The sequence below is a fragment of the Tinamus guttatus genome, unplaced genomic scaffold (assembly GCF_059628265.1).
Source record: "Tinamus guttatus ecotype Peru unplaced genomic scaffold, ASM5962826v1 Tinamus_guttatus_pri_ptg000403l, whole genome shotgun sequence".
Lineage (NCBI taxonomy): Eukaryota > Metazoa > Chordata > Aves > Tinamiformes > Tinamidae > Tinamus > Tinamus guttatus.
The window spans coordinates 38,800-66,262 of record NW_028288937.1 but is presented as its reverse complement, the minus strand read 5'-3'; the positions used below and the strand labels follow the sequence as shown (position 1 = coordinate 66,262).

At 42.6% G+C, this 27,463-nt stretch overlaps 1 protein-coding gene across 1 annotated transcript in view; it reads right to left on the bottom strand.

Moving 5' to 3' along the window:
* SYNDIG1 (synapse differentiation inducing 1) overlaps positions 1-27,223 on the bottom strand; it is a 45,784-nt gene extending 18,561 nt beyond the window's left edge. Inside the window, exons 1-2 of the mRNA XM_088531229.1 lie at positions 26,744-27,223; positions 15,884-16,021 (exon numbers count right to left, since the gene is read on the bottom strand). Of these exons, the coding sequence (XP_088387355.1) occupies positions 15,884-16,021; positions 26,744-27,223 (618 nt within the window). The remainder of the gene's footprint in view (positions 1-15,883; positions 16,022-26,743) is intronic.
* Between the last annotated feature and the right edge of the window lie 240 nt (positions 27,224-27,463).

Sequence of the window (27,463 nt, the reverse complement as noted above, 5' to 3'; positions counted from 1 at the left end):
GCCTTGGTGAAATCCTCTTGTTTATGCCTTTCAGAGCAGTGCTTTTTCTTAGCCCATTTTATAATGAGGTGAGAAGTATGGGCTTTTCTCAATGGACTTCATTGTGCAGTGAAACTTTCAGTGCCACATAATTTCGCAAAATGAGTGCTATTCATTCAGTTGGGGACCTGAGGTTGTTTTAGAACCCCTTATCATTCGTGTGCTTTACACGGATATGTGCTCCACTCCTATCACACACCTTTCTCTCTTGTCATGCAACACAAGTACCCTTTCCTTGAATAAAACTGTCCTAACCTCAACCCTGCTCCAAGTGTTTGATGTGGGAAAGCAGGATGCCTATGATCTGCTGTTTCATCACTCTACGTGGTGGTATAGGGATATTGTATAGGGGCAGGGTATAGGGATATAGTATCATTGCCTCTAGAAAGCCTGCTTCACTTCAGACAGCTCACTGACCATTGAGCATCTATATGAGGAGGAAGGAGTTCATAGTCTCCCAATGCAAGCCTAGGTTGGCATGAGTTGACTGCCCCTTCTACAGAGCTTGAAATGCTGGCAAGGAGGAAAGTGTTTCTAGATTGTCAAGGCTGCTGCTTTTACTTCTGCTCTCCGTTTGTTCCCCAAGACAATGACTCCAAGATTCTGCTATGTAAGCGGCTCAGAGAATAGCTAATAAGAGTTCCCACATATAAGTAAAACCAGGCATCTCTTTTGGTTGCTGCAGGGCTGTAAAACCAACCCTAGAGATGTCTTACCTAGGCATTATGCTTTGCCTGGGCTTATTCTCTTTTCTATGCTGCCTCCTTCTGAACTTACTTTCTTCATCAAAATGGACAAAAATCCTTTCTTTGTCCTTGCTGCTTTATATCCCTCATGTCAACGCCCTTGAGACACACCTCCAGCTTTGTCCCTGGTCGTTCAGCTGCTGCACCATCTTGCCCCACCTCCTTCAGATTTTCCACTACAAACCCTCCCAGTTAAGCTCAAAGCGCAGTTATGTTTTCACATGCTCACAAGCAGAGGTTGAGGGTGAAGAAGCAGGCACCAGACACTAAACTCTTCAAGGTTTCATTTTAATCTGCCCCTGTGAAAGAGATCAAGTATGAGAACATGCCAAAGCGGCAATATCGCAAGTAGGTTTCTTGCTTACAAGGACTGGATGGCTCTTTGCTCCTGAATAACTCTTCTGAGTGCAGTGACAGTTTTTCATGGGAACATCCTTTTCATTTGACAGTTGAAATGATGAACAGAATTATTTTCTATTAAGGAAATCCTCTGAGAGCTCAGAAGACCAAACGGGGTGACCTTTCTGTAGAAGGGATCTGCCTGTTTGATGTTGCACAGCTTGGGGTTCTCAGCCTCTGAAAGGATGTAAAATTATCTATGCTAATCCTTAGTGTTAGCCCCAGTAAACAACATTTTAAGGGATACTTTACACAGCCTGAATTTCCTGCTTACTGGGATCATAATGAAGCATCATCTGCTGGTGCAAAACCCCCCATCTTCAACATCTGACCACCTGTAGTCAAGGCTACCTCCCATAGCGTACAGCTCAGATCCAATTGCTGGGAATGCAGCTAAACTAGAGGGAAAAATAGTTGGGAAAATAGTTGCTTAAAATAGTTGGGAGAAGCTTATTGTGGAACCTCTACCCCTTGGCTCAGTGACTGTGTTTCAGTTCAGGGTCTTGCCTGGTCTTTCCTTGTGCTGTATTTGAGATAGGGTGATTTTATGCTAATAATCCTGTCACCACCCTGTGCTCATCCTGGAGATAGCAGATGATGCCTGTTCTGCCAAAGAGATTTCACAGAGGTTGCAGTTTTCCTTTGCGCAGAGCTATGACAGCAATCTCTCATCTTAATTAGTGATTGCCAAAATATGTCACACTTGGTAGGAGGTAAATTATTTTGGCCTTATCAAATCGTTTTTAAACATGCTTTTTCCTTTGTGGTCACAAAAACATTACAGCTTCAAATCAGCATGGAAGATATTACCAAGGGGGAAAAGAGTTCTTGAGATGATAGTAGCACTCTGTAACAAAATAATGCATGCAGGTAAAAAAGAAACTTTGCTCCAGGTTTCGCTGTGACATTGCTCAGGTCTGATGGAGTTCCCAAAATGAGCAGAAGCAGCTGTTTGCCCCAAATCACGATATGAAAAATAGCAGATCAATGTAATATTCATTCAGATCCTATTTGAAAAGCAAGCAGTACAGAAGCTTGAGAGAAGTTCAGGTTCTCTCTGCTTGACCTTTTTTATTTTTTTTCCCCCTAAAGAAATGATATCCTTGGTGCCAGACACTGACATCTTAAACATTTAGAGTGAGAAAGCTCAGACATGCCTCTGGTGGATAGACCTACATGAGGGCTGGGGGGTACATAGGAAAGTTCTTCCTCCTTAAGAGATAGAACATCAGTGAACTGGCCTTGTATTCTGAAAACTAGCACTGCTGATGGCCTCACTCAGACCTTTACTCTCCCAGTGGCCCAATTGCCAAGAAGAAGATGACGCTGCAGGTCTTGCCAGTAAAGAGCTTCTGGTTACAAAGGGCTAAGGTGTCTGGAGATGATTTGGCTGGACACAGCAATCCAGCTTACCAGGGAGTATGTTTGAAACTGGCTGAATCACTTGATCTATATGATTTCCCCTGTGCTGCACACTTGCTATGAAAGAAAATAGCTACTTCATCCCTTTGTAAGAAACCTCGTATATAAGACTTAAACATACTTATTCCGCTTGAAGGAAACACTTTGAAGCCCTGAATACCTTTGCTATGTGTAAACCTTCCTGAATCCATATGAAATGGGGCACCACTGACTACTAGTTTCTTCCCTCTTCTCTTTATGTCCCTCTCCTGTCCCAAGGGAGTGGAGAGAACCAAACCTCTCATTGTCAGAGTTTTGTTTCCTTCGAGAAAAATAAAGTCCTTTTTGCAACACACCATGAAAAGCAAATTTATTTCCCTTTGTAACTCCATCACACTCTGCTGTCCCCATTTTGGTTCTCCAAGTTCTGAAATTTATATGATTCTCACCCATCACCCCAAGAGCATCTAAGAGCGCAAAAGAGAGAAGAAAGCTTGACCTGCTGATTGGTAGTGGTGTGACTGCACTCAGTAGGGTTCATGTTCTTCTTCCGAGCTAGTTGCAACAGACTCTGCCAACACATTAGTATTTTCTGCAGAACAGATTATTCCCTTCTATATATTCTCTTATATTTGAGAAGATCTTTCCTGATAAAAAGCACATTGATATCAAGCCTGCATTGAAAAGAAGGCCTGTCTGAACTATGCTGCTTTAATTAAAACAGTATAACTTCTGCTTGTAATTTATCCCTGATGGGCTTTGAAAATTGGATCATTCATTTAGCCCACGCCCTGGTAAATAGGAAATTTCCAACTGAAGGAACACTAGGCCCAAGAGGCAGAGCGTGACTTCAAGGCATCGAGTGCCTCACAGCAAGGCTCTCAAAGCAGGAAAAGAGAAGCTCTGTAAATGGACACTGCTTCTTCATCACAGTCTCCTTCCAACAGACGCCTTGTAGATGCTCCTCCTCTTGTAAATCAACAGGAAGCAAGATTCTCTTTCTGCCCTTTTTGGAATATAATTGCCTCCATACCAAATCTAAGCCTTCAGACCTGCTTACTGCTGCTTTATGCCTTGATCATTAAAGGAAATATGACTGCCCTGTGCCACTATGGAATACATTAGAGGTCAAATCACCCTATAAATCTAGGAGAATGCACTGTTGTTCCAACAGTGACTGAGCGTGGTTTTTACAGTACTCCTAACCCAGCTTGCTCTTGCTACCAAGTGGCGCAGTGATCCTCTCAGCATACTGCAAAAGTGCTTGATGAAGGGAGAAACCTCCAGTGAAATTCACTGGCTTTACTCAACTTACTCCCTTTGCATATTGGTAGTGGTGATGTGCTCAAACACAGGGTGTCATGTATGTCCTGCTGCTTCAAGTGTGAGAGCGCTTAGAAAGAGGCATCCCCCATGGACAGCTGAACCATGTGTAGATATGTGAGAGCCCTTCTGCTCCTGACATCACTCCTGAGATCACCTCAAGAAGAGTAGCCACTGTGGTGGCCCCTCATCTATATATAGCATGGATGAAACTGTGGCCTGAGGAGGGTCTCATGTTCACATATGAACCCTGAGCTGAGACGCTCTGTGTCTCATCCCATGGCACAGTGAAATACTCCTCCTTGAGCCTGATGGTTGCATAGATGCCACTTCATTCTGCTCTGCTTTCAACATATCTGCTGAGTAACTTTAACCAATGTGTGGAGAACATAAACCTCTGCTTGCAATCCATGAGCGGAAAATAGGCAAATAATATTAGCCATTCTCCAGACTGACTCCAGTGCTCTGAAATAAAGAAATGAAGTGTAACTAATGCTGTACATTCTTGTTCCAGATAGATACAGTGCATACATGTGCTGGAAATCCTCAATGTGATCCACTTACTAATCAGCAGACAGATGAAGTGTGTATTATGGTTTATTTGTTATTGGACAACACAGAAATTGCTAGAAATGCGGGAGGGAGTCATAAATAATCACTTTTACTGACCTATTAGAATTTTTAAAGTCCCCAAATCAACTTTTAGAGGCTGATAAAGGGAAAATTCCTGAAGTGTTGACAGAACAAACGGGATATAGGAAGAATAAGAACCAATGTCTATATGATTTAAATATTCATCATTGTAATGGAAATCTGGAAAGCTCTGACAAATGAGGAGTTTATTTCCAGCAGTTTAGGAATAGCCACTTCATGTCATGTGGCAAGAGCACCTTCACCAAGTTTACCTAAGAGAGAAGCTTTCTAATGTAGGTGAGATTAAGAGGTGATGGGAAAGGGCCAGGGTATCCTCAGAGTCTGTGCAGCTGAAGCTGAGCCAACCTGTCACCACTGTGGCTCGAAGTGAGACTAAGTGGATGCACGAAAACTTCAGCAAAGTTGATTTGGAGAGCACTTTGACCTATATTATGGCAAGGTCCTATAAGGTCACTTAAGTTATTGCTTTACAAGAGCTTCTGTATAAGTGCAAGCTTGTAATTAATTGCTTCATTAATTGTAGTCTGTAGAAGCCTGCTTAGAACAATGGCATCTGTGCTCCAAGGTCAGGGAATGAAGACACATTCAGAAGAGTTATTGAGCGCAGTGTCTTGAATAAAATCCAGAAAGACCAGGCAGGGTTGATTAGTATTTAGCTGGTTCAAAGTACCAGGTGTCTCTGGAGACCAAAGCCCATTTCCTGAGATATCACACCTCAGGGCATTTGGAAATGACTCTGTCTGCCATTATCAGCATGCCCTTGCCATAGGGAAGGAAAATGATGGGAGCAGTTACAAGGTCTGGAACTGGGAACAGGGAATTCTCCAGCAACTTTTGGGCCCCGCTTTGGGGAGCGGGCATGCTTCCTACCAGAGATCCCCCAGTGAATCGGTGAGAAAGGAATTATCCAGATCCCAGCTTGGGCTGGTTCCCTGAAGAGCTCTGGAAAGGAGAAAAGATTTGGTCTTTCCTGCTTCCACCATCACCTCATGGTGGTATAACTAACATGGGAATCTTGATGGGCACTAATGGAAACTCTCCCTTCTTCTCAGGGAAAAGGAAGGGACTATCCAGGAAGGCTGCTGCAGTCTGACTCTCCTGGGCATTAAATACTTTTTGCATCTACAGCGTACTTTGGAGACAGCCATACAACAGGAGCAAATCTCCTGAGGGGACGGCATGCACTCAGCAACCATCCCATAACTCTCAAACGCCTTCATTCATGAGAATAAAGAATTGCTATTGCCACTAGGAGCGTTTTACATTTGGGAAGGAACTCGAAGGTGACATGGGATGAACTAAAGGCTTATGCCTGTGTATGCCTGTAGTATCACTCCATCATTTATGCTTCACGGGTGATGTAGTGCACTTGGGCTTAGCAATTCTGGGTAACAACTGGTTTGAATTGCATCCTTTAGGTCTACATCCGAGGCAGGCAGTGGAGCAGGGACTTGGCTCCTTTCCCATACCAGAAACTTTACTCTTTCATGCCTACCCTCTCCCACCCTCTTTGGAAGGTGAGTCCTACTGAGAATGAACATGAATTTACACTCACTCAAGCAAGCCGGACCCTTCCACACTTCTTTGAGATAATACAAGAAATTAACTCATGTGGAAAATGTAATTCATAGTTCAGCGTTGGGTATATTTTTTCATAATTCACTGTTGGGTATATTTTCATACCACATTGGGATGGGAGAAGGGGAGAGAAAAAAGTCTTCTGCAGTTTGAAAAAGTTGTGTTCCTTTTTTTCCTACAATCATATAAAATATTGAATTAGTTTTACTACCAACAGTACAGTTAGACTGTGTGTCTTGATAGGTGCATTTTAATGCTCTGCCTACCTCTGTGGATACACCTAGAGGCAAAGTATCCAACAGAGGCTAGCGTTGTTGGGAGCAGGAAACAGTCTTGAGGAACAATGCAATAACATTACATAACGAATTAATCTTTCATTTCTCAGCAAAAGAAAATCAACCACCTTAGGCACAAAATGAACCAAGGGCTGGAAACAGGATACTCCAGAGTAAGGTAAGAAGTAGGACCAAGACTGTTTCAGACCAAGGCCAGAGTTACTGAAGGAGGAACTTGTTTGTCTGAACACTGTAGGCAGCCTGAATTTCTGGTGTTAGCACTGGGGAAACTGTTCTAACTTGACTCAGTATTTTGTCCAGGGACATGGGGAAAAAAAAATGCAATCTTTCCATCTACTTTAATGGGATGGGTTTGTCTCCTGCAGGCCTTGTGGCTTTCTGGCTAACAAAGAATTTATGGAGGAGCACCTGGGCAGTGCCACTAGCAAAGGAAATCTAAGGAACTCTGTCTTTATCATGTTGTTTCCAGGGGTCTATGATATGATTATTCTTCTGTGTCTCAATTTTCACTTGAAGTAATCCTTTCACTCTACAGAAACATCTATAGGCTCATGGAGGGGACCGTGATAACAAGCATTTGCACTGCAGTAAAGTCTTGGAGCTCAACTAGCCTGGCGATGCATGCTGCTCAGGCACAACAGCTAGAAAAGGGAGCCCTGAAGGATGTCTTGCTCTTTCAAACACCACAGCAATTCACACAACAGCCACCTGCCCCTCTTCTCTAAGAATCTGCCCTGCAGCAGCTCCCTGGACCCATCGATTCTGAATCAGCAGGTAATCCAGTATTTATGGTGGTGGAAGAGTCAGTGCTCTTAGAAATGGAGTGCAGAGTTTTAGATGCAAATTGTGCAGCTACAAGAAGGTCTTTGTCCCTTCCTTTTTGATTCTTTCTTGTATTTAATCCCAAAATATATAAAACCACTTCTTTTCTGATAATGGGAAATCAGACAATCCAATGAAGAGCTGGAAACATCTACTAGGCATCTTTGAAACAAGCAAATCAGTGGATTCAAGCAGGAGTGTTTTACTGCAGCCTGTTTGAAACACATATGGAGACAGCAATCACAAGTGATAAATTCATTGTGCTGAGCATCCAAACAAAGTAGCAATTCAGTAGCCCTCTCCAAAACTGCAGATGAGAGATAAGCAAATTGCTTATTCAAGATTAGAATACAGTCCAGGGTCTCTGATATATAATGCTGATTTATTTGAAATAACATGAAAAAAAAAATCTGAGTACTCTGTAGGCTGCCCAAAGGTTAAACTCAGAAATCTTTGCTATTGGAAATATCCATTAATTTTACTGTGTATATTAAATGTCAAATGTGTGAGCCTCCTTTCTTTTGTTTTTGTTTTGGAAAAGGAGCCTGCCACTATGCAAGATGAAAGCAAGCTCTGTTATATAAACAGCACCTGAAGTACTGCTCCAGAAATATACTCTGATTTCTTTATCACAGGACAACTCAGGGGACATCATCTGTCACCTTGGATGAGAGAGCATTCCTCAGGTTGCCCTGCCTTCTGATACAGCTATTGAAGCAGCACCCAAAGCTGAGGATTTTTGGCTACTGAACAGGTAGAGGTTTGGGCACAAACGGAGCAAGAAGCAGAGAAGAGGATGATGTTTTCTTCTCTGATTTGCAACTGTTCTTTTCTCACTCTTGTTTTTGCAGGGAAACCTACAGTGGGGAGAAGAGCTGTCCAAACCCAATACCTCAATTGTTTTGGGAGCCATTGCTCTCCTGTATAATTTAAATCCATTCAAAATTTATCAGTGCACTGTGGTGTTTTCCATAGAAGCAGGACATACCACAAACAGGATTTGAGCTGGCACAGTGGTCACAGCAAGGGCTGAGATACCTTATGAATGTCTGCACAGCCTCTGAGCATTCATGGGAAGCAGTGATCTGGGAAGAAGAAATCAGGGGCGACTTCTGTGCATCTCAAGCCAGTTGCTTGGAAAAGTGCCCGTCACTTCGTGGTGCTTCTTTGACTTAGGAAGTCTCTGAGACAGAACCAATTATCAAAAAAAAGCTTTGGAGAGCCCTGGTGATAATTTTGCATTTCCCTCCACTTCGGAAAGCAAGGTGCCAAAGCAAGGAGTGGCCTGAATCCCTGTGGGAGCTGTCACGGGACCATCAACTTATTGATCTGTGACCACTGACAGCAGCTGGGAAGCTGCCTTCTTAAATCCAACAGCAAAATGTGAGAGGTAAATGCTAAACAAGGACATTTCCCCCCCAGAAAATAAAGTTCCTAAGGTGCCCAGAATACATTATCCCATCCCTAAATCTGCCTGGATCTAAAGGTTAGGTATCTCAGACCTTTGATATCTGGCTACTTTTGTAAGGCTGGAAAAAAGTGTTTTATTTTCCAGGAGGAAACTGGTGACTGCCATCCACAGCTCCCCAACCTTACCCTACTCTACTGGAAAGTGCAAAATCCTGTGCCCTGTTCTTTCCCTTTCCACAGGAATTTAAGGAAAAATTTCTTAACAGTGAGGGTGCCAGAGCACTGGAACAGGCTGCCCAGAGAGGTTGTGGAGTCTCCTTCTCTGGAGATCTTCAAAAACTGCTTGGACGCAGTCCTGTGCCACATGCTCTAGGTGACCCTGCGTGTGGAGGGGGGTTGGACTAGATGATCTCTAGAGGTCCCTTCCAACTCTAAGCATTCTATGATTCTATGATTCTATGATCCCTTGGACTGGGAGCACGCTCCCTCTGTGTCCACTCCTGAAATATAATTCTCCCTGGAGGCTCTACCTTTAAAGTAGGGAAAATTAAATATTTAGCTGGCACACCTGAGGCTTGCTAACATAAGTGCACAGGATGTCCCTGCTAACTGAATGTGTCTTTATTGCCTAAGACTAAAAAATGCAAGACAAGACTAAAAGGTTGTTTAAACTCAGTGAGAGATAAGTGCCTAAATGCAAGGGTGTCTGGACCCCCTAATAAATTGTTGTGGAGGATTTATTATTCTATTCTTTAGATGCCTCTATGAGAGAAGGGAAAAAAGGGTCTCTGAATGATTATATGAATTGTACAGACATGCTACGCTCAGTGGCAAGAGCGCAAATAATCTGTTGAAATGACATTATTCTGCACTGAAATGATCCTCACTGTCTGTGAAAGAACGAGCCAATAGATGAGCAACAGAAAGTACTACCAGGATAAAAAGAGGGTGCCAAGAGGGAGTGATATTTTACGCTCTTGGATCATGACTGCACTGATACATCCCATGGTTCCCACTGCCTCAGCATCATGTGCAAGGCATTAGAGTCTGATAGGGAACAATTTGCCACTGTGCAGGATGGTCTCATTAAAAGACCCCTCAAGTCCTCAAGCATTTCAAGTTGGTCTCATTTCAGGCCCAACAACTTCCTTGTAATTAAACATCTACATAATGAATTGAACCCTCCTGGGAATGTTACTTGTGAACTACCTTTCCAATTATTTAAAATCAGCTTAAGGGCTAAAGCAATCAGGCCATTCATTAATCTAATCCCCTTTTGTAGCTGCGATTCGTGACTTGGAAATGTGACCGCAAGATCAAAGGGACAAAGGGAATGACGAGGAAATTATACAAGATACTTAAAAAGTACCATGTCCCAAGATATCAGTGATGGCACACTGAAATCAGCAGATGCTGACATGCAACACAGTGCAAATCACCATTTTTAGTGTGCACAAACCTCTTGCTTCTCAGACATATCTACCCCAAAGGGCAGAGTTGGCAGAAGCAAAGTCTACCCACACTGCCGTCTGGAAGCCAGCTCCAGCCTGGAAAGCAGAGAATGGATGGGCTATGAGTTGGTAATCCCAACTGGTCATAACATGTGATGGTTATAACAGTCTTAGAAGCAGCACTGCTTCTGGCAGCATCTCTAAGCGTTGAAGGACCATGAGACTTACTCTGCCACCCCATTTGGGGCTTGTTTTTCCTTCTCTGAAATGCGCAGAACTCGTAAGCCTTGAACATGCTGGACTGGGTGTCAACTTTTTTGCAAAGTCAAAGAATTTCACCCAAATGTCCTGAATCTGAGGCCAGGGACATCTCCTGCAGAACTGCTCCTCCAAGAATGAGAGATCCAGCACTTCCCCACAATGACATATGCTCTTGGCACTCCCAGCAGATAGTTTCTGTCTGTGTGTATGCTGAAAACAGCAGCCACTTTACTTAATGATGACACTGGCCAATGTTAAATACATTAAATACAAGCAGAAGATGGCTGTCCTATGGTAGCTGTCACTCTAAGACCTTGAAGTGCATATCCTTGCAAGTGCAATGCTTTAACTGGAGGTCATACATACACATTCATACAAAGATAGTTTGCAAGCAGAGCTGCATGAACCTTTGCAAGTGATATTTACCCCACGATTTCCTTCATAAAACCTTGTTTTAAATTGTTTCAAACCCTTCCAAACCTCAGGGATGAAGTCTAACATGGTAGGAGCCTCTCTTAGCCCTCCATGGCTATTTCTTGTGTTATGAATGCACCTGAAATTAGCTCAGTTCTTTCTTAATATGATCCCTGAGGAAAATGCAATCTTAGAACATATGGCTTGTTCTGGTGAAAATCTCTAATGCCTCCTTGATACAAAGACCAAGAGCCATGGGCACATGGAAATGAAGTCATGTAAGTGTGGACTGACGCAGTGTGAGTCTCTGGACTTACTGAGTCCTGAAGACTGGACTAGACTGAAGGTGAAGAGACTGGGCAGCCCCAAAATATAAAAGGCATCCTATATCCAAGCACTGTGACCAAGAGCAACGGCCCAACTTTACACCAGGGATTGTGCGATTTGGTATCTTAATTCAAGACACCAGAGAAGGGCTTTCTCCTATGAGGTTTAAGGAGGTTAAGCTCACCTTTGTTTGAAAGTCAGCTCCTTTGTAAAAGTGTCACTACTTAGTCCAGCACATGACACAATGCTGAAAAATTGAAAATCTCTTTTGAAAATGTAAGAGCCTGGTATCTGCTCACTAGCTGTTCTCATTGCTTTAGCTTTGCTATTTAGCACATCTTGCAATAATGCTTGGCCGATTACCCCACGTATATCAAGCAAAGCAAAATACTCTAGATTAGTTTTGCTCTTTCTAGGGGCCCTTCCATCTTAGATGCAAGGGGATGAAGCATTGTACCATGCACTCATACTATGTACAAACATAGTTGCATGGCCACAGAGGTCAGCTTCTTGGCCATTCTCTGTTTTCTGTCCCAGAAGTACAGGGCAGAGAGGATGAAAAAGCCAGGATGCAGTAGTAGAGCACTCACAGGTCCTACCAGGACCGCTAGCTAGTTTGATAGAGTGTGGCAAGTCACACCATTGGCCAGTCTTGGTTTTCACACATGGGATGGAGCCCATACGCCAGATTTCTAAATAATAAACCACAAATAGTACCTGGCTGTCATCTACATATTATTTTCAGCAGTTGTTAGACGTCAAAATTTGACAAAAATATCAAAAAAAAAAGAAGAAGAAGAAATATAATCCTGTGTTCTGAGCTTGTAATCTTTGGTCTCTAATAAAGGTTGAGATTGTATCATCTTCCCCCTTTGAACACAGACATGAAGATCATACTGTTCTACCTGGTGACTGCTGAAACAAGTCAAAATACATTTTTTTCAAGGCTTCCATTTCTGAAATTTGGTAGAAAGTAATGAAGAGGTGTGGAAATCGTCATGACGAAAGACAAGCGACTGTTCAGCCTGCATCCATAAGAAAGCAGGAGAAACCCCTTTCACTGTTGCACAATTCCCTACTTGTTCTTAAGGACAATCCTAGCAATGGTTTTTGGAGCTTTGCCTGCTTAAGAAATGCATAGGTGGTAGAAATAACCCCTCAATCATGGCATGAGGATAGTAATTGCTACATGGAATAAGCACGGCAGACGGGAAGCGATTGCTCTCGTGCATTTGGATGCAGTCTGCTGCCTCAAAGATTTCATGTTCTGCCAGCGAGGAAAGTGGAACAGGATTTGGAAAGCTATTTAAGCACCTAAGCATGCAGAGAAATGCCCAGTGGGATTTTCAAGTCTATGTCTCTGCCTTTGGAAAAAAACACTAAACCTGCCTTAGTATTTCTCAGGCTCAGAAAGCCAGTGGAAATCTGGCTTCTGCTGCTTGAAAAAAAAAAAGACAAAGAGGGAGCAGCCTGCAAAAAATTTACATTGCAGGAATGATTTAGGGGATGACAAAAATATTACACTATCTGCAGCTTAAGGAGGTTATATGGAAGCTGGATAGAGGAAGTATCTGTTTTGGCCTAGCTGGCATCTTGGACTCTGTGCTGAGGACTGCAGGGGTGGAGGGCTGCAGAGGACCATCCCCATCCCATAGGAGAGCAGATACAAAATAAAGTCCATTCTACACAGGCAGACCTTGCACAGCTGCATTGATCAATACAGATGGGCTCCATGAAACCTCAAGGCAGCAGCACATCAGTGAGAACCTCAGTGGAAACACTAAGTCCTGCATGGAGCAGAAATAGCCCTGGCAGGAAGCACATTACTTTTTTGTAGCATGGAGAAAATTTATGTTTTCAGTTCATAAAGAGCATCTGGGAAACCTTCCGACATCCATCCTTGTGCAGTTCTTTCACATCATGACATGGACATTTGCAACATCACTGTATTGCCAGGTGCAGTGAGGTTTGAGCTGAGAACACCTGCTACTTTGGATTGCTGTGCACTGCAAATCTATCTTCTGCAAATCAGGTCTAGAGTTGTAAATGTATTTCACCTGTAAAGAAGACTTGTTTTTTAAAAAGAGTTCACCACAAACACTAAATTCTGTCAAAAAAAAGCATCCAGTCAGTGCCTTTGCAGTTCCTACTCTTGTAATTTTTCTCCACAATATACTTTTTTTTTTTGGTGTAGACTTACTCATGAGACTTCTTAAAGACTAAAATTTTTATATAGCTCAAGTAGCAGCAAAAAGGCTTGAATGCAAGTGCCAAGCTTTGATCTTTAGTTATAACTCTGACTTTTGGCATGTTAGACTACCCTTCTGTATTAATGGAAGATCTCAAATATTATTCAAGAATTCAGGTTAAAGCATCTATATAAGTAGAAATCACATGCTAATAGGACATAATATTTTACTATCTCACATATAAAAGATTATCCTGAATGCTGCCTCATTTCACTCAATCTCTTTCTCTCAATCTTCACCTTGTTTTCTGAAAGAGGAAATTAAATACTAAGACCTGTCTTAATCCATCATTATGTCTGTCAGTTTTAGAAACATCCATTAAGATTTTGCTATAAAGCAAGGCACTGCCAAGACGTGCCTCTGTGAGAGGCCAGCATCAAATACTACCAATGCAGTCTGTTGTTTGTCAGGCCTACCTGGCCTTCATAATGGTTAATTATGCAATTACATTTTCCTGGATGCTGTTTCTTCACAACCCTTTAAATACTCTCAGGTTTATGGTCTAGAGTATTACTGTTAGTATTAGCCTTGCTAGGTACAGGGTTTTGTACAGGAGCGTGTAGGGGTGGGAAGATGATGATGACTATCATTTTGGTGGGGAGAAAGGATTTCTAATTCCAATGCAAAAACAAAAATAGAAGTCAAAGCTCCTCAAAAACGCATTCCTTTTTCCTCCCTGTATCTAGCCAAAGCTTACCTTAGTGAATCCAGGGGGCCAATTAGCAAAGACTTATTTACTGCCTAGCAAATGAATAAAAGCAAAGCACCTATCTGACCCTTTTTGCTGATGGCTTCTTGTTTTAAGGAGCCACGTTCAGCAGTTCCCCATCATTATGCTAAACCAATCCAACATGTAAATTTCATTTTTTTTTCAATAACCAAATCCCTCAGCACAATATGATGGCCTTTTCCTGGCCTTCATGTGACCTTTACAACCTTTGATATGCTGCTACTGAAGTAGTGTGGTCTTCCAGATTCATGCAGCCCCTGGGATCAGTCAACATACTGGGTCTCAGCGCATTTGGCTTCTCACCGATGATGCTTTTTAGTACTTTAATATGTTGTTTGTTCTCCTTTTAGTGGACTGGGCTGTGTTTTTACCATCTAGATAAAACTAACTAGCCATCTCCAGGCCTCTTGAAGGAACATGACTGCTGGAGATTGATTAATGCACTAATTTCCCCAACACAAAGCAAATACAAGCATCGTGTCAATCCTGCCAGGCTCAGTACTCTTCTTTGGCTGAAGCATCAGTAAAAGATCCTGGCCAGCCCACGTGTGCAAAAGGCATGGCCAGTAAAGCTGCTGATGAACAGCTCTGCCTGAAGGACTGAACTGCAGAATGATGAAGCACATGTGCTGCCCACCTGATTTTCATTTGTTACTGCCATTGTTATCAGACAAATTCCTTGACCTAAACTTGAGAAATAAATAGCACTCAGACAAAGAAATCTGTTATTTTTACACTGGACAAACTGCAGTTGTTTCAGAGGCTTGAAAGTTCAATGAAAGATACTTTCTAGACAATAAAAAAAGAAAAAAATGGTAGTGCCCTACCTCTTTTCTTTGATATTAAAGACTAACGTTCTTCTGATCTAAAGTGCCTGGTCTGGCTTGACAAATATCTGGTGCTGGTAAGTGTTCAGAGCAGGCAGATTATAAAGGCAGGTTAGAAAGTTAATGATTTTGGTCTGTGGAGCACACGCTGTAGTTTCCAATAGGCCCTGCCACCATCAGTAAATAGAAATATAAGTGAACATTTCCGTGCAGCCGCTGAGGAGACTATTAGATGAGACTCCTTTTGTGTCACGTTATGTTATCTGCCATGCTGAGAGAGAAACTCAGTAATTACTCTGCAGGCACTTGTGAAGACATACTTGTCGAAACAAATGATGAGGCATTAGGTGGTTGTTAGGCAGAGGCTGGAAACCAGCAAGCTCTTCTTAGGAAGGAAACAAACCAAAGCACTATCACTTCTCTGGCAAAAAAAAAAAAAAATCCATATTAAAATTGGACCAGAGGAACAAACTGAGCAATTTTTCATAGAGAAAGGTTTTCCTGGAAAACACGTCCACTTCTGAGGAAGGATATTAACCAGTTTTCTTTTCCAGATCATCAGCTCGGGAACTAACAAGTTAATTTTTTCCAATAGGAAACCTGAGCATTTAATATAGTAAAGTGGCTTCCAATAGAAAATAATGTCTACAGAAAATCCCTGGCTGGACACTGCATAAAATGACATGGCGCCTGACCATTGCCAAGCAAAACCTAAAATATTCCGTGGCTTTCCTCCCTTAGTAAAATATCTCACAAGACAAGCACTGTTACAATGGAAATATGTCAAGTGGGGTAAAAAATTGCACATGTCACCCTGCCTCCTATCACCCTGGGAGAGTGTTTGCCCCATGTTCGGGTCTTGTCTTGGGTCTTGTTGAGCTTTCCTTGCTGTCGTGGAGTCATAGGCACTGCTTGAATGTAAAGCTTTGAATTAGTAGGAGGTGTTTTTGCATTACCTCATGGGACAGGTAAAAGGCAGCAATTCCCAGCGGCCAGAAGCAGCAGAGCATGGAGAATACAGTGAGGCCGAGATGGTCTCTTGGTGGCATCATCAGGAAATTGTCTTCGCTCTCAGTGTCACTTGAGTAATCACTCTGGAAAAGCAAGGGAGAGAGACGTGTGAAGGGCTGATTGATTATATCATTATTACTTCTCTGCCATGGGGCCAAGGCTGTGATCATCTGTGCATAAAATTTTCCCCACTCCTCCCCTGGCATTTCTTGCACCAAGACCCAGCTTTCCTCCAGTACCCACAGTGGAAGACTTCTGGTGCCTTATTTGTGATGGCCTCATCCTGGGGTCTCTAAGATTTGAAATGCAGGTGCCCTGTCAACGTGGGTGCTTGGGGAGCCACCCTCCAGCCCAGTGTTGGGAAAACTCTGCAGAGATCTGAAAATTTCCTTGTAGTTCCTTACATTTAATGAATGAGAGAAAATGAATCTGTCTATGTGAACTGGGGCTCCTGAAGCATAATGTCACCTATCTAATGCATCAGGAGGTGTAAATGTTGTGTGCTCTGCATCTCCTGGGCAAAGATTAGCCTCCTGGTAGAACAGTATTCATCTCTAGGGTTATTCCTGTCTAGATGCAGGACTCTGCACTTGCCTTTTTTGAAATTCCTGAGGTTCCTCTCTGCCGAACTCCCTAGGCTTGATGCCTTGATAGAAGTGACAAAGCTCCATTTGGCATAAATTCAGGAAAGTCCTGCTGCTCAAGAGACACCTCCTGAGGCTGTTGTACAATTCTTGAGCTTGGTGACTTGCCTTTCTGCTTTAATTTTCAGAACTAGTTGCTTAAGTCATCAGTAAAACCAATGAGCTTTCCTTTCAAGAGCAAAAGAAGAGAGAGTGCAATGGGGAAACTCACAGCATTTCTGAAACTGTCTCTCTGAACAGTGCCCTTTGCTGAATTTCTTGAAAGGGAAGAGGCAATAAAAAAGGCTTTTGATTATCCAGTTTTGGGCTGATTTCGTATCTGTTGAGACTACCTGTCTGATATTTCAAAACGTCTTTTCTTTTAGATGAAGATGAAACAGAGCAAAGATTTTCCAGATAACGTTGATCAAGTGATAAACCAGAAAATTACCAGTTATGCTGCTTTCTAAAGGGATTAAACACTCTCAAGGTGGTGGAATCATGACATTTTTGAGAGTTTTCACTTAGAGAGGAGAGGTGGTTATTAGATTGCAAGAGACTAATAGCAGAAGTTTTCCTCATTATGCCAACATAAAAACTCTTACCAGGAAATATTAAGTCACCATAGTAATAGACTAATTTAATAGTAGATTTGCACTGTGAATACAGTTTCAATGGTTGAAGTCCTCAAAGGAACGGGAGGTAAATGTACATAATGGAGCAGATGACCTGACTGTCAGTCACCAAGAGTCGCAGAATAATTTTCATCAGAAAGCTCTGGGCATTCTAGTCAAGAAAGAAATCAGAAGAGCTGCCTAAAAAAATGTTAAAAAAAATCATAAATCTCAAATCAAATAGCAAAAGGTGCCTCTTTCCAGCGAAAAATTCATTCCTTCAATCTAACCTCCCTCCCTAGTGTTCCTTTTCTTACAACATGCCCCCTGCTATGCTCAAGCCTGAACTTTTCATAATTACTTCACAATTTCAGTAATTTGACTGAAAGCTTCTAACCATTGCAAAATAATCTAGAGAATAGCATGGCTAATAATACTCAAGGGTCAGGTGGTGAGCAAAATTATACAGACAACTTTTTATTATGTATTTATTTAAATTGGGTTGGAAGAGTTTAAGTAGTCCGAAATATCAAACTGTAATGTTTTTCTTTTCTTAATAGAGATGTACCACCAAATGCATCCCACAGCTAAAAGGTGATCAAAACAAAACTCATGCATTCAGAAGAAAAAAAAAAAAAACACCTATCAAAGAGCATTCCTTTCTTGACTGTGACTTTCCTTTCATGAACAGAGCAAAAATCCCTAATATTTACTATACTAGTGATTCCAATTAGTCAAGACCTTTTACTGAGGTGATAAAGACGTGTCTAAGTTATCCTGTCTAAAAGAGCTTTTATCCCATCCATCATGAAACATTATTTTCCTTGTGAGGTTAGAAAAATCTTAGGATGGAAGCAAGGCCAATGCTGGCAGAATACATCCTAACAAAGCTGTAACCCAACATGGGACAAGGGACATTGGGAGACAAAGAACAGCAGCAGCAGCTGAGGGTTTTTTCAGGATGTCGAGGACCTGAGTTATTTGCAGATGGGACATCTGGATTTGCTGGCCACAGAGAGGAGATCTCCCATTTCCAATGGATCGTTTGTAGCAAGATTAGTTACAAGGACACAAACCCTCCTCATCCTTCTCCATGTCTTTCTCCAGCATGCTTGGAGGGCAGCTGCAAAGACAGCACAAGATGAACCAGTCTGCAGCCTCAGTTTAGCTGCAGAAGGGTTATGGTTAATGAAGAGGTGACCAGGAGCACAGGCAAGACTAACTCCTGCTTTGTCAGTTAGAAGGTCATGCCCCAGAGGACATCTCCCCACATCATGAGTATCTTGCAGAAAGCAGTGCCCTACACAGGTGCATGTTGATTACAGTGATGACAAAAAAGGAAAACAGCCTTTTATCTTCCTTCCTTCCTCCCTTCCTCCCTTCCTTCCTTCCTTCCCTCCCTCCCTCCCTCCCTCCCTCCCTTCTTCTCTCCCTTCTCTCCCTCCCTCCCTCCTTCCTCCCTCCCCACTCTCTATTTATCCCTCTATTTATTCCTCCCTTTCTATCTCAGTCACTTAGTGCCTGCATGAATAGATCATTTCTCATCAGAGACATCTTCTCTGTTTGTCAGAAAAGCATGAGAAACGCCAGTGACTGAAAGTAGAATAGATCAAGAGCAGACACAAAGGTGCAGATTTTTAACAGAGAGAGTTCTGAACATTTTTTCTGCAGTTGTCATGGATTTTCTTATTATTCAAAGACCTTTTTCAAATTGAGGTTAGCTATCCCTAAAAGTTACATGTTTTATCTCAGCCAAGACATGATGAATGAACAAAGGCTCTTCAGACAGCTTTCCATGGACTGTCTGTGATGTGCTGAAGGCTGAACTCGATGGTCACTGAAACCCATCTAATATTAAAACTTAGTGACAATGGCAAAGTCAGACAGTAATATCTGGTGCAAATTACAGCTGCCAGCAACTTCTGATGGATTTTTCAAGATACAGTCTTTTTGGTTTTACTCCTTTCTTCCCTTCAAAGCAACTAGTTCAGCAAAACACAGTACATACAAAACAAATTTCTTGAGATGGCTGTATGGGTTCTGCTCTAAATACAAATACTCCAGTTTTTGTGGTTTGTTTTTGACAAATACCAACACAAGATATGGCTCTAATATAATGTATGTTCAGTTTCCTTCCTCATAAAGTCTGTCTACATATTATGTTTAAACATAGTCTAACTAGCACTTTGCTCTTCTGAAGGAAGTCTTAGTTCACCTGCATGGATCTGATAACAAAAGCAGCCCTGCTAGATGGTGACAGGAAGGCTGTATTTTATCACTACTCTGACTCAATATACTTTCAAGTTACTGAGCACCATCTGGATGACACTTACTTAAGTGGTGACAGCTCCTAAAACCTGCTGGCATCATGGATTCTTTATCCTGATGTTTTACATTTTTTTTTGTTCCTGTTATTTTACATTTTGCAGTTGGTTCTATTCAAATTTAAAGGTATTTAAATGATCTATAATCCACCAAGTATGACCTGGTCTTGCTCACTAGCTCTCATTCTAAAATGTTTTGTCAATAAAAGAGTCAGACTTTCAGGATGTGCTCGCATGGGTCTTTCCTCACTTTGTGTAACACAACAGTCTCCATGTAGGAATGCTTTTTAACCTTGCCAAACCAAAACACATGAGTGGTTCAACCTCATTCTGTGGCCTGATAACATTCTTCCTCCTTCCCCCTTGGAGTATGATCATGTCCCTTGTGATGCTTTCTAGACACCCTCAGCCAGACTATCCATGGCTCATCAGCAACTTGCATTTGCTGGAAAGGGATCAACACAGAGTAAATACACCACCAGCATAGAGTAAATTCTCCTTATCTTTATTTGAGTGACACCCAACCCACTTTGCTCCCTAGAATTCCTTGAATTCATGGGGAAGCCACATATGTATCACAGCACGTTCATGTCCTCACAGATGGGCCAGCAGCTGCAACAAAGAAGTGACTCTCAGCAGCTTATGCTGTGAAGTGTTCAGAAGTGTGAAGTCACTGCTAATGCAATGTATTCTGGTATCATTACTCATCGTGTCAGTGGAGTACTCATGGGGCCTAGCTCTATGGTCCCCAACCAGGGAGCAGAGTATTTCCACAGCCAGCAGACATCAAATCCATGCAAGGGGCTGCTTATGGTGGGAACACAGCAGGTGTTCACCACCCCATCAACTCAGGAGATGGTCTCACCATTGTCTTTTGGAGAAGACTAGGGAGATATGCCTCTTCGCTGAGATAATTTAGCTAGAAGAGTAACAGTGCACAGCTCAAGGTGGGGCAGGTGACACTTCAAGCCCAGTTGGGCTCTGAAGGTCTCTCAACATAGCTGATTGTTCTTGATTTGCTTTATAGCTTCCTTGCCTTTCTTAGACCTTTCAAAGCTTAAGCAGTGTAGCCTTGTCCCTTCCTTTTGCAGGATGCCATTCATTTACAGTCCCTACCACCTACATTTACAGTCCCTACCACCTAGAGCTTGGGGACCTCACTGTATCATGTCCAAGTGATAACTCATAGAAGTCATGAGGGAGAAGAGGAATTGTTTTGCGGCTTCGCTATGATTAACAAACTTCACTGAAAGGCATTTGGAGAATACTGAAGGTGACTTCCCAGCCATGCTCCCTTCACCAAGGTCTGCATAATAAAGGTTAATACCCCTTGACATGCCTCAGTATCTCTAGACTCCAGTGGGTTCTTCTATAAGGGAGAAAAATAAATCAAATGCTAATGAAGCATAATCACTCTTGTAAAGCATTAATATTGTGCCTGTGGAGGCATAAAGCATGCCCTATAGGGTCAGACCAATGGTCCATCAAACCCTGTGTGCTGCCTCTGACAGCAGCAGCAGGATGTGGTGTGTAAGAAGCACATACAAACCTGGCCACCTTGTCTGCAGCACAACCCCTGTGCTCCCCAAGCATCCTCAACTCCTGCGAGAAAGATGTTAGAAAGAACAGCCTTACCAATTCATTTTGATATCTGCTTGTGGATTCCTTGTCCATGAGTTTAATCCCCTTTGAGCCTGTTGATCCTCCGCTATCTATTATGGCAGTAAGTTCACCAAATTTTACTACCAGTTGTCCTAAGAGTGTTTTTCTTCTATCTGTGTTAAGGCAATTTCTTACCAGTAGCCTTGAGTGTTCCCTACTTCTACTATTACAGGTTTGGTGAACAAGAGCTCTGAATTCATCCTAACCTTCACTTTTTATGTTTTGTAGAACTGGCTCCTACATCCGTAGGCTTCCCAAAATGGAGAGTCACAACCTTTTTCACCATTCTTTTTGTAAGTGGGCTTCTACACTCCCTCAATCACTTCAGTTGCCCTTTTCTACCTACCACCACCACCGAATATTTATATAGTGGCTTTCCCTCAGCCTTGGTGTCAGTACTATCCTTTATGATATTCCTCAGTTGGTTGGATTGCTAGCTCACTCTGAACACTGTTCTTTCAGACTTCACATGGTTTCTCTACAGCCTCTTACCTGGGTTGTAGCTCCCAGTTACAAGCTCATCATCATGTCCACATGGATCATTTTTCTATAAATGTATTATTTTCTATTTACTTATACTGGGTCTCAACTGCCTCCACATTGCCTATCCAGTTTTGCGTCATCCTATGAGAATTGTTCTCCACTGCCAAGGCATCTGAGTATCCAAAAGAGTGTAATACAATACACAAACCTGGAGCTTTTTTTTGATTCTAATGACTCCCTTACGAGGCTATTGATGAAACTGTTGAATAAAATTAGTGCTAGCAACAGTCCCTGTTGCTGCCTCTTCTCTATTCTCAAAAATGATCATCAAACCCTAAGCTCCTCTGGAAGGCATTTGGAGGTTTATGTCCTCAGCTGAACTCTTTAAAAAGGAACATCATTCAGTTCAGAAACCCATAATTCACTGCTCCATATGCAAATTTCATGTCCTCGCATAAGTCTTCATGCCTCCATCATGCCACACCTATGTGGGACCCTGTCATGACCACATCCCCACAGCAAGACCTTTGACAGCACTGCTGACAGAACCACTGAGACAAAGCTTTGCTCCTGGCTCCATCCCATTCAGGTAATTTCATATCACCTTGGAGAGCACCTGGGAAAGAAGAGCTTGGCCAGCCTAGGATTGGGAGGCCAAAGGTTGCATGGAGGAATCAGAACCATTACCTCCAGGGTATATTATCAGTCTCATCAATTTTGACCTTTTAAGATAAAATTGACTGCAAAAGTCTTCAACTCAGCATTGACTTGCTAACCCGCATTTTAAAGCAAAGCTGGTTGGAGGCACAAGAACAGCCCAATGCTGCCTCTGGAACCAAAAGAAGTACAAAATGCCTCTAAATAAAGGACAAATTGATGGGATGCCAAACGTCCAGAAGAGGAAACTTCATTTATCACCTGAGAGAACTAATGACAAGAAGGAGCTGTGACAACCAAATTGCAACTCAGAAGAACTCATGGATTCTGAAGGAAGAGAGAAGAATGATAAGAATGAAATACTGCACAGTTTGTTGTTTTGCACTGAAGCCAGACTTTAAAGCCTGGCGTTCTCGGGACGTTCAGTGCCCCAGGCAATCTCCAGTGTCCAAGTCTTTCTGGATGACTGCTGCCAAAGGGGGAGGCTTGGGACACAACAGTTCTGCTTTTCTCCATACAAAGCAGGATTTTCCAGTTCTGTGCAAGGCTGACAGCACTGAAATAATACATGCTTGTCATGGGGCAACATGTGCACAAAGCCCATCCAGAGTCTTCTTTTTTCTTTCTTATTTTTCATAAGAGACACAGCTAGGAGGTCCTTGGGGTTGCAGAAAAGATGGATTTGATGGTATAGGTCCGCCTCCTGCCTTTATATTTTTAGGCTCAGGTTGGAGGGATGACTTTCCTGGCAGTATGGAGCTCTTTGCATGGGGAAAAAAAAAAGAAGGAAGATTTCGTTTGAAAGCACTACATTTCTTTTCTTCTTTTACGCCCCAGAATATTCTATTTATTTCACCATGCAGAGGCTGTTGCAGACATTGCTCAGGAAAAGAAAGAGGTTCCTTAAGAGAGAACTCTGATGTACTCCTTTCTGCCACACGTATGAATAATTCACCTTGTTGCAGTGCTGCATGCCATCAATAGCTTGGGTTTCTCTAAATAAGCCAGCTCTCTAGGGGCCAGGAGGAAGACTAGCAGGAGTGTAGTATGACAAATGATGCTTCTGGATAAAAGGTGGCAGTGCATTTACACATGAACTCTAACAGGATGGTATTTCAGCTAGGAACTCGCATAATATTTCACCAGCACCACACTTGACAAGTTCTCTGTCCATTAGTAGTGGCATAAAGAATTCATAAGATATTTATAAGTGTTCCAGCGATACCTAAATAGGGAATCATTTGATTTCAGGGTTGGGCTCAGAAGGGATAGGTTTAAAGCTCTGACAGGGTGTGCAGATTTCTGCTTTCATCCCTGATAATTGCTGGAGCAAAGTGGGGCAGTATATGCTAATGTGGGCCATTTCAGAAATGTTTTTCCCTCCAGACAATTATGATTTTCATAGGCAACCTGAATAACATTACATCAGGACCTGAGAAACTCTACTGTTAAAAAAACCAAGAAGTTAAACATAGCCAAACTGTTGCTGGAAGTGGGTAGAACACCTAGTTTGGATGTCTCCTGCTTCTCTGTCACATCTCCCAGAATTTTGCAAAGTCCCCAGGCTTTGAAAGGGAAGTAGATGCTTCCTTGCAAGCTCTAGTGACTCACTGGAGGCATTGCTGAGCTGAGAAGACCCATCCTCAATGTGATGAGAGGTTACAGAGCAGTAGCCCATGCAAGCTGGCTGAGGTAGCTGCTCAAACCCAGACTCCCAGGCACTTGCTCTGCAGCAGTTTTCTCCAGCTGTTGTGCCAAAGCAGATGTGCAAAGGCAGAAAAGCCTTACAAGAACTGAGCCTTGATCTGCTGTTATACTGTGCAGCTCCCATCCTGCTATGAGCTGTGGTGTGGCAGGCAATAAAACAACATACTCATGCCATGTGTATGGCAGGATGATTTTTTTTAAGCCTCTCACAGTGCGGATGCAAAGTCTTCTATTACCTTCTCTTGCTCTTCTCCTTCAAAACACTTCCAGCCCTGATACTAACCTGTTGGTCTCACTTCAAGCCTATTAGTAATGTAAAGAAACATTTGCTTCCTGTCAATAACTGGTGAAAAAGGAAGTGGCGTGACAGGCCAGACTCATGCTGTGTGATTCAGATGCTTTGTCTCTCATTTGGACAGAAAGAGGCATTTTTATGCAATTAACACTCCAGCATGGTTTGGTTTCCCTCTCAGCAACCACTGTCCTCAAAGACTTCTGTTCTTCTCTCCCTGAAGTACCAGAATCTCACTAACAAACCTCTGTGTTGGGCAAGTTCAATATATTCCTCCTCTCCCCATCATCTGCAGACTTGGCCCCTTTTGGGAGGCCACCAGAGCTGAGAGCGTGCGTGCTCAACGCAGCTGCTCAGCAGGTTGGTCATTTAGATCTGCCTCATCTACTTCTTTTGTTTTCTGGATGAGAAGAGACACCAGTTCAGAACAGAGGGAAGCTTGTTGGTGTATACTTGGTGCATTTTTGCCTCCTCTGAGCACTTGGTACACGTAGGTTGGAATGGCTATCATACACCTTTTTGTTTATTAATACAGTAACACCCGAATGGTTTCAGTAGAGTGGATCACCTGTGGTGCTAAATGCAGTACACGCATTTAAGAGGGGACACATGGGACCTTAGGAGGGTATAATTGGAGATACGGGATAGGAAGAAGGAGGAACTTGGGAAAACGATGCACACACCAGCACAGCAAGACACCTTGCTGTCTGAAAAGACATGGGTAAAGAGTCTCCCTTCTCTCCTTGAGATCTGGAGAGTGGAAGGATGAAGTCAATGCCCTTACACCTCCGGTTCTACAGGAGTTTTCTGGGACCACATATTCTCCATGGAAAGCTGACGTGAACCTCACGTAGCACACCTTTGAAGAGCTACCCTACATTGAAAAGACTGCTTCAAAAGGGAAACAATTTTTGATAGGGAACTTTTTTCTCCCTCCTTGTTCTGCCTATTGTTCTGGCCTTTTTAACTAATCCTCTGGCAGTTATTATAGGTGCCCTGCTGGATTTGGATTGACAAGAAGGGAGGAATTATTTTAGCTGCCTAAATGTCAGGTCAGATGTGTCAATAACACCATTAGGCAATTATATGCTTGCTGTGGTCACTCTCCATAAAACTACTGAGTGAAAGAAGCTAAGGTTAAAAAGGCGACATGTAGGCATTTTTTATTTTTTTTAAATAAGACTTTTCACAGCCAGTTCTTAAATGTTGTAGGAGGGTGTGATTTGAGCCAACACCATCAAATGCCTCAGAGAGAATATTTTTTGTCTTTATGAGAAGATTTTGAATACTGCATTACTGGCACAAACTGGCAAAAAAAAAAAAGAAAAATAAAAGAAAAATAAAAGACCCTTTTCTCTTTCCCTACCTTAACAATACAGAGAGAAAAGAGAATAAAAATAAAGTAAGGCTTTTGTGCTGTGCCTATGCTGAGCTCAAGGTGAGGAACCTGTGTTATAGGAGGTGAAAATAGAAGCTATAGAACTTGTGATGTCTCATGGGAGAAAACTCCAGCAAGAATGAAATGCAATAAAATAGTCTCCCGATGTTGTCTTAGACCTTCAGATTGGAGCTATGCCTTCCCTTCCAAAGGATTATTGGGTCTTTGCTAAGCTAGGAGCGTGTGACTAGTACAAGACAAAGATTTGGGATCAGTAGCATTATGTACACTCTCCACCCCTATGCACAATGCCAAACATAAATCTGTGCCGTAGAGAGGGAGCTGGTTTCAACTAAAAAGAGAAAAGTGTGTTTTTGTTTTTCTGTTTTTTTTTTTTTTTTTTTAACTAGGAATGTATCATTCAAGAAAGAACGAGGTTGATTTCCACAATCCGCCCCATTTGGAAAATAAAATGCATCTTACTTTAGTGTGAACAATCAATCAACGAAACACAGAAAGAAACTTTGCGTTTTGGGTCTAAACAGAACTGATTTTTGGATTTCAGAGTGAAGGGATTCCCTGTGAGATTCCCTGTGACAAGAAACCCAGAGACTTTTGCTTGCATGTTCATTCAAAGAGAGAAATGTGTCACAGTTGAGCCTATGCGCAGAGGACCAGCTTTATGCCCAACTCAGATCAAAAGAAAGTAAGGGATAATGTTGGCCTGTTGGCCTGTAAGACATGCTCCATATACGTGGACAAATCCTCCTGGCCCTGACCTTAGAAAGCATTTAAGCACGTGGGCCTTCTTCTGATTGTGACCAGCCCTTTGGGATGCTGCAGGGAAACGTTCATCCCTGTTAGGGACAATGGGAATTTCGTCCTTACTATCAACAGAGTCGGGACTTTACCCAACAAGTAATGATCAGTGCTCCTTCACTGTCCTGGCCAAAGGAGAAAGTGAGATAGCCCATCCCATGCAGACCAGCACTTGGAAGCAGCACGCTTAACCACAGGTTTTTCCTCCCCACCATCCTCCCCCACAGATAGTTAATAACATCTAACCTCTAGCTCCTGGAAATCCTCTTCTTCCTCCACGTCGTAGGACAGCGTGTGAATCTTGATGTCATCTGCTGAGAGGTCAATGAACTTGCCATCGGGGTACTCCAAGCTGTCTTTGGTGGGGGATCGGTCTTCAATGAAGGTTGTTTCACAGCACTCGGAGCCAATGCTCTCCCCCCATGAACGCAGCACGTTCTCTGAGTAGAGGATGATGTTGGGTCGGTAGTGAGACTCCACGGTCTGCTGCAGCATGTTGGGGTCCAGAAGCTGTTGTACAGGGTCATTCCTGCCACTGTCCAGGCAGCTCTGTGAGGAAAGGCTCCCCACTCGGTGGCCTGGGTACTGGGGCGTAGGGTACACAGAGACCAGACCATCTCGACTCTCTGCCACTAAGTTCCTCGTATTAATCAAACCATTCCTTTTCCCAGCTTCCGCTATCTTATTGTGCATTAGCACAGTGTTCTGCTCAATCAAACCATCCATACTGCGAGGACTCTGGGGCAATGGGACAGGTTGTCCTTATTTGATGCACCTTAGAAACAGGTCACACTGGAGCAGTGGTTCCCATTTTCCTGAAGAAGAAAGGAAATACATACCAAAGTGAGAACACAAGGATTGAATAATCTATCAGGCCACCCTAGTCAACTTGGTTTTGGTATTTTTTCCTGAAGGAAATCCCAAAGTAAGCACACACAATGTCCTACTCATCAAATATATCTCCAT